Below are 8098 nucleotides of genomic sequence, written 5' to 3'. Positions count from 1 at the left end.
GTCTGAGGCTGGAGCACTGTGGTCCCTTCTAGCGAGACCCTATTCTGTGGTCAGATATTGGAATAGGTTGCTCAGGGAGGTGGTAGAGTCGCTATTCCGGGATGTGTTTTAAGAGGCGTCTCGATCGGGCGTTGGGCGATGTGGTTTAGGGGTCACAGTGCTGGGTGGGCGGTTGGACTGAAGATCTGAGGGATCTCTTCCAACCTTGACGATTAGATGACTCTCTACAAGCTCTGGTGCCACTGACGGATCTGTCGGTTCCCCCCGTGCCTGCCGTGGCGCCGGGCACGCCCGGCCGAGCTCGGCCGGCCCTGGCGGGGCGGGGCGGGGCGGGGCGGAGGGGCGGGAGGGAGCGGGGCGCTGACCCGGCGGGAGGCGGGGCCGCGCCGGGCGGGATCGCTGGGAGCCGGCGGGCGCGGGGAGGCGGCGGGAGCGGGGCTGCGCGGTGGCGGTGGGAGCTGCGCCCGGCCGCGGGGGCCCCGCGCCGGCGGGGGGCTGCCCCCGCCGCCTGCCTTCCTTCACTTCCTCCCTCTCTCCCTTCCTTCCCTTCCCTTCCCCTCCTGCTCCCGCCCGGCCCGGCTCCGCTCGGCTCGGCGCTGTGATTGGGCGGAAGATGGCGCTGGGCGGATGGAAATCCTAATGACAGTCTCCAAAATCGCCTCCATCTGTACCATGGTGAGCGCGGGGCCGGGGCTGTGCCGGCTGCCCGGGCTGGGGGCGCGGGCGGCGGCAGCGGTGTGTGGCCGGGCTGCGGGGGAGGCCGGGCGGGGGCGCGGGGCGGGAGCGCTGCCGCGGGAGGCGGCCGGGAGCGGAGCGGGGTTAATCGGCTTTGGGAGACTCAACCTGGATGCGGGCGCCGAGCGGGTTGAGCCGGGCGGGCGGCGAAGCCAGGTCCCGGCTGCGGACGGGACAGAGCTCAGCCTTCCCCGAAGTGTGCCAAGAGCGGGGGCAGCGCTCCGGGGCATCGCCGTCGGTCCGGGGCTGCCTATTGCAGGCGTGTGGTGGTTACGGTCGGGTTTCTGGAACCCGACTCATTCCGTAGTGTCCCTGCTCTCCCTCCCAGTGCTGCGCCCCTGAGCTGGGGCTGGAATCGCCCATCCACGGGCGGGTGCTCCCCGGGTTACCCGGACACGTGCGGGCATCCCATCCCGGCCGTGTGATCTGCCTGGTGGGCATCGACCCGGGTCCCGATAGGAGGCTTCTCCCTGTGATTGCTTTCTCATTACCCTCTCTCGTATTAGAGCCATAAGCAGAAGCACAGATGTGATAAAGCTCTCTTGGGTTGTTTTAAAGAGGGATGGGGAGCTCAGTAGATTTGCTGATGGAGGAGTGATGAATTTAAGGAAGAAAATATCCCTTAGTCAGTAGAAGTTACTGCTTGTTATGGAAGAAATGTGCTGATGGTCCATAGCAGAAGTTCTTACATTTGTGCTCTCTTCTGCCTATTCTATTGCCATGCAAAAGTTCTTGTTGTCAAATGTGTTTCCACGGGGGAAGGGAAGAGATGAATAAGGGGAAGAACACGCTCTGTCATCTACTCTGTTAATTTGCTGCCATTATTATGTCTCATCAAACAGTGGGAAATGCTTATGTTTCATGTTATTGGAAACTGATTTATGATTTTCATAAATCGTGCTGCAAAGAGCCTTGAATGTCTCAAACAGATATTTTAGAGGTGGCCTGTGAGAATTTTGAGTGGATATCTGTAAGCCCATAGGATGGGATTGCTCAGGTGGTGTTTAGTCACTGGAATAATGGGGTTTTTTTTACATGAGAGATGACATAATTTCCACTGGAATTGGAAGAGTCTGACTTCTTGAATTTATCAGCTGTATATTTATCTGGTGTCATACTGGCGTCTTGATGTGGCCATATGGGTAGGACATGTACCATGTGCTTCAGGAGTTTCTGTTCTCTGAAGGCAGGTTTTAGGTTGTTGAGGAATCAGTATGATTGTTCCCTGAGCTGGGGTGATCTTTTATTGCAATTCTAGCTGACATCTTTTCACCCAGAGCTGGCCGCTGGCCTTTGTGTCAGCATAAATTCAGTGCTGGCCTCTTGATTTGGGTCAAGTGTGAGACCTCACTGCTTGCTTCTGGACTGCGCACAAACCATAGGTCTGGACAAGCAGATAGTTTAAGATTATTCTGTGTGTATGTTTATTAGAAATGATGTTGTGTCACTGAGATTTAGGTCAATCCTGAAACAAAATTTTCAACCAAAATTCTTCTTATTACTGACTGAAGTGTCTGTATCCATAAAGCTGAAATTCTGATGGCAATTAAATACTATCTGTCCAATCACTGTCATGTGCACTGGGCTGGATTAACTCCCGGCGTAAGATTGTTGCTGGGCCTTTCTGATCCAAAAGCTTTAATAGTACTGTGATAGGGTACACCTAGCATAGGATACCAGCTGTAAAAGCTTTTCAGCAGTTAATATAAGGTTGTGCATAAAAATATATCTGTAAAGATAGTGTGAAGGAGCACGTGGTATTTACTGTCGTGTTGTTCAGAACCATGTGGTTGAGGCGAGACAAATTCTAACAAGAGTCAAATACTTATGTTTAAGCATATGTTTTACAAAATTACAGAGGATTATAATTGCTGAGTAATACTATTTTTTTTTCTGGCAATGCTTCTTTGTGTCAACATGCTTTGATAAAGCCAGACAACTACCTAAGAATTCTTACAAGTTTTTCTTGCCTTTTCCTGTGCCTCTTACAAGAAGTGTCAGACTGTTCTGTGTCTTCTTGTGAAGACAAAAGTTCTTGTTGGTACAAAACCAGTAGCAGGCAATTTTTGTCAAGAGACAGTTGGTGCCTACACAAACCTAGCATGCATATACACTGACAGTCTGTAACAGAGCAGTCTAGAACTGTATTGAAGAAACTCTTCCATTGCAGTTCTGCATTTCATGACTTCTTTTTTTTAAATCCAAATTCAAGTTTTGCTTCTCCTGACCCATTTATATTTTATGTGCCTTACCCCTGTTGTTCAAGACCCGAATATTATAAAGCAGGCAGGTTGTGTGAAGAGTGATAACCAGTATGTTTAGTTTATCTGTGGTACCTTTTGGGGATGATCTTCCAAGAGGACATCCTATCTGTGTTGGTTGGTATCTTTGTATATGCTGCATTAGTTCATTGATCAAGCACCTGAGTGTTCATCCCAATGTTAACAGAGCTCTTTCTGCAGTAATACATCCTAGTGTTGTATTGCCTTTCAGCTTCCTTAAAATACTTTGCTGTATATCACCATTCACATGCTTCCTTGTGCTGTAGTAAGTCTTAATTACAAGGCTGGAGATTGTGGAAAATCTCTGAAAATACCTTTGCCCTTGAGTGCTTTAGCCACTGTTCTTGTTGCAAAATGGATGAGGTTAAAATTGTGTGGTCTACTTTTTAAAATTATTTTTAAATCTTTGCAGTAAAAGTAGAACTTGGTCTTTACCCTCATCCATGAGTAAAACTGCAGTCAAAGCCTTACTTGACTGAACTATATGGGATTTTTATGCATGGCTGAGGAGGGAGAAAGTAACCTAGGCTAACTGCAAAGAAGATGTGTCCCATGCTATACTGACATATCGCATCTACTGCTTCTGACTTCTGCTTCTGTTGTCTAGAATCCAAGAAACGCTTGCTAGCAGTTAAAAGGCGTCAAGTCTTTGAGTAGCTGAAGCAGAGAGAAGATAGAAATTGCATTTGTAGCTTACAAGCTATGAAAAGCCTCTAAGATGTCAGTCTCAGACATACACAAGGAAGTTGAAATGGCAGTAGTACTAGTTTCTGGTGTTTCTTCTAGAAAGTGGTTGATGATGTTGGCACAACCTGAAAAAGCATGATAATATTTTAAAACTAGGCTAATCTAGAAGCTGTAGCATTAAAATCTTCATGGTTTGGGTGTTTGTCTCTGTATTCCCTTCTCTGTCTGCCATCTCAGCATCTTGCATGCAGGGTCTGTCACTGAATGTCTTCAGTGATTGTTTCAGCCCCCCAGCACTGACATCAAATACACAGTTGGTGGTTAGATGTTGATTGTGTGATGTAACAGTGAGAACCTCTGCTTATCTTACAATGCAAAGTTTTGGTTTGTTTTTGAGAGAATTAAGACGTGTGGAGTCACTCTGAATGGCTGGCTATTGTCCTTTTCCTGCCTGCCTCCCCTCGAGGGGCACTGTCTCAAGCACCTTTTGTCCATTTCAGTCACATTTCACAAGGTGAAGATGAACTGGAGTTCAAACAAGTATGAGTGGGAAAAGGCATCTTAGAGGAAGCAGACTCTGGAAGTGCCCAGCTGAGGGAAGGTTGAAGTGCACCTACCTTGTGTGTCATAGCAGAGAGGCTTTATAGAAACTCCCAGTTGCAGGAAAATTTTCTGGCTGACTGTGAGAGAGGTGTGCATTTATGGGCTTTCTTACTGCTTCAGGAATTGTTTGTTTACAGTAGGGTTTCAAACTTGATTGTGAAATCTGCACTTAATGTAAATTGATGTCTGCCAGAGTCTGCAGCCAGCCAGCAATGGCTATGATGTACTCAATCCTGTCCTTCTAATTGCACTGTCTCCTCTGAAGCACAAATTATAATACCTAAACATTATTTGATGATCAGGTTAACAGATTCCACAGGAAAGTATACAGAGGACCCATGCTGGAAGAAATCAGAATTGAATTACAGCAAGGAAAGAAAAGTTATGGGAAAACAGCTTCAAAATGAGGAGGTGACGGGGAAAAAAAACAGCAGAGAAGGAAAGGACTAAAGTAAGACAGAGGAAACCACATCCAGCTGTCTGACTTGCTCGTGTGGCACAGTTGGCAAGAAGGAACATGTGCTGTGTGTCAGCCAGTGCCTTTCACTCTGCACCATGACCTGGATGTGCCGCGCTCCGGGGACCAGAGCGTTCAGACACGTCTGTTGTGGTGGCTCTGTTGCAAGCCCAGGAGGTTTTGGAGAAGTATTTGTTAGGCAGTTGGGGTAGGAGCTTGCACCACAGTGGGGAAGTCCACTCATCTGTTGGAGCTCTCTTATCAGGAGGCACTTGGATGATAAACAGGACACTGAGATTCAAGCATTTGTCATCATCATTTTTCTAGCTGTAACATGTTACAATAAAAGATAAATATTTGTATTTGGTCTTTAGAATACTGTGTTTGTGGCACTGTTTAGTATACTAATTGATTTAGACAAATTTGTTTTCAATTTTCATCAAAATAGGAATTTGACTCTTTACATAAAACAATTGTCAAATATGAGACACAAAGAAAAAAATTCTCAAAGTTACCTAGTTGTAAAGGAGGGAATACCAGCACAGGGAATGATTTAGTTGACATATTACTTATTTGGATGATCTGATTTATGTAAATGTTCCATTTTCTTTTTACCTGCACACGTGTGTTTATTCATCTTGCATGTTCTAAGCACAAGGAGAAATTAAATACGAATTTGGACTCCACTCTTGGCAGCAGAATTTTTAGCTGTGTCAGTGGGAACAGCTGATTCTATTACTAGACAATGCTTGAATATTTAGATCGGTCAGTTATGTAGTCTTTGTATTTACTTTTTACATTCCTGAAGCAACTAATTTGCATTAAAACTTCTAGGAATGATTCTGTAAAAATGTGGCAAGAGGGGCTTTTCTATTCAAATTTCCTGAGGGGAAGAAGTGTATAAAAGCCCTGTGTAAGGGCTAACTTTTGTTTTCGTGGAGTAGGAAGATTGCCAAAGTAAAATGCTTTTAACAAATGGTATATTTCAGTAAGATCCATCTGATCTTTCAGTTGAGGAAAAAAAGAATCTAGATATTTTCTGTAGTGTAAAACCAGAAGGTTGAATTAACATAAGTAGACCAGTATAGGAAAACATTTTTTACCATCTTTTATTAACTCAAATTCTTTTTATGATTCCTTGAAAATGGGAAGTTATAAAAGCAATGTGTTTGTTTTCTGAAACTGGAGTTATGTAAGTAATAAAAGCATTTGAAACACGCCACAGGATGCAGTTTATCAAAAACAACTATTGAGCAAATGTGTTTTCCCCACTCACTCTGCATTTTGGGTAGTTGGGTGAGTCTAATTTTTCTGAAATATTAACTTGTCTTTGACTTCAGTACTCAAAAGTATGCACCATCATGCACTTCTCATGTACAAGGAAGTGCTACACATGTATATGTAGTTGCTTGAAGGAAAATACATTGTGAATGTTCAGTGGGGCTCAAAAAGATGGGTTTGGTAGACATACCAAATGTGAAGAGAAATTAATTTTGTGCTTTGGTGTAATTTTCCTTACCCAGGCAGAGGTGTTTTTACTTCATGCACAGAAAATCTTTTGTGTTAGCTGCACATGATAAGAGTATATAGGACTCTATCTTAGACTGATTAATAAAATAACACTATTTGGAAGTATTTAAAAAGTATTAACTGAAACTATCCAAATATTTAATGTATTAACAATGCATGTTCTTTTGCAAAGAAGTGAACAACAAGGATTATTGAATCCCACTCATATTTCACTGATACTTCCTGGCTAGAAACAGTATCAAAAGAATTGTATTTCAGTTTTGGTTGTCACTGAAGCAACAAATATAAGCTGATTTAAGATAGCTGTTCTCTTTGCTCTTAGTCCTGATTCATGTGAGTACACAGGAATGGATGCATTCACATATTCCGATGAAATGTAACTGGAATAGTAGAATTCCACATTTCTTCTTTAGCAGAGAATTCCTGTCACAGTGCATTAATTAGTGCATTGGGCTGTGAAATTCTGTATATCTTCACTAGTTGAATAGACAAGGAAGAATCTCTCTAATCAGAAAAAAAAAAAAGTGAAAGCACTAGTGAGTGCTTCTGTACTGAGATTTATTTTTGCAAATTGTAAATAATTCCATTCATTTGACATTTGTTCAGGAACATTGCTATTCCTGATTACTGAGTTTCCCTTTTACTTGTAATGCCCTTCTGTCCCTAGAAAGAGTGATAGTTCTGTGTTGTGTGGTGGCATGGTTCATTTACCTACAGCTAAGGTCATGTTTAAAAAATTTGTCTTACATATACCTATGCAGCATGGTTTGGTTATTTGAGTCACCTTTAATCAGTGGTGTTCCTTGCTTCCTCACTGGGGTGGAGAGCATTGTAGGGAAGGATCTAGCATAGTGCATGTGTGAAGGGAGAAATGGATCTCCAGGATGCTGGTGACGAATGTAAGTTTTCAAAAAAGAAAATTGTTTTGAAGGTGAAATTCTTATTTTATTCAGGGAATTTACAGCTTAGTTAAATTAGAGGGCAAAGGTGTTAAACAACTGAAAAGATGACCCACCAAGCTATCAAGTGATCTTTATTCTAGAGAGGGATAGATCAAACCCCTCTATCCAAGGCCAATAAGATGTTAAGCTTCCAAGCATGGTTATGAATCAAGGCTTTGTAAGGGAAATTCTGCCTCCTAGGCTGGATGCTAATGACCAGGTAGGACACTTTAAAACTGCAATTGTTTGCCTGCTTGCTGGCATGTTTTTAGACAGTATTTTTAATGTAGGGTGGCATCCCAATTTACCATGCTTTGGTTTGCATTTTGGGAGCGGTCTCAGAGTGCACAAATTAGATGACTTTTGGAGGAAACTACACCAGACAACACAGATCAGCTGCAGTTGGTGTTCAGTCACAAAACCAGCCTGTAACTAATCTGGCAGGAATGCTCTGAAGCCCAAGGTGCGTATGTCAGATCCTAAGCACCAACTGATTTGTTTTACAGATTGGCTCGGGTTATCTTATCCCTGTGTCAGCTGTTGGTGTGTCTCAGAAGGACTAGTTCAACATGAAACACCACACCAGGCTTTGAGAAAAGGCAGTAATAAATAGCATTTAATGATGTTGTTTCGGCAAGTGAAAAATTAAACAAACAAAAAACCACATCTGTATTTGTCTGTGCTTTTTGTTTTTCTGCCCTTTTCCATTGAAATGTATGGCGTTAGTGGGCTTTTTAGTTTGTTTTAGAAATTTGGGATGATGTAAATTAGTAAAACCTGAAAATCAGGAAAATACAGCCGTATACATTTCAAAGGTAATGCACCTTCCTATTCCACTGTATTTCCTGGGCTTTGATTCCACT

The 8098-nt window shown here is 43.5% G+C and overlaps 1 protein-coding gene across 1 annotated transcript in view; it reads left to right on the top strand.

Moving 5' to 3' along the window:
• The first annotated feature begins 490 nt into the window (after nt 1-490).
• USP12 (ubiquitin specific peptidase 12) overlaps nt 491-8098 on the top strand; it is a 32677-nt gene continuing 25069 nt past the window's right edge. The window contains exon 1 of the mRNA XM_059838789.1: nt 491-675. Coding sequence (XP_059694772.1) covers nt 628-675 — 48 coding nt within the window. The 5' untranslated portion in view covers nt 491-627. The remainder of the gene's footprint in view (nt 676-8098) is intronic.

Source organism: Haemorhous mexicanus, chromosome 2, assembly GCF_027477595.1.
Source record: "Haemorhous mexicanus isolate bHaeMex1 chromosome 2, bHaeMex1.pri, whole genome shotgun sequence".
Lineage (NCBI taxonomy): Eukaryota > Metazoa > Chordata > Aves > Passeriformes > Fringillidae > Haemorhous > Haemorhous mexicanus.
This window is presented reverse-complemented; position numbering and strand designations above follow the sequence as displayed.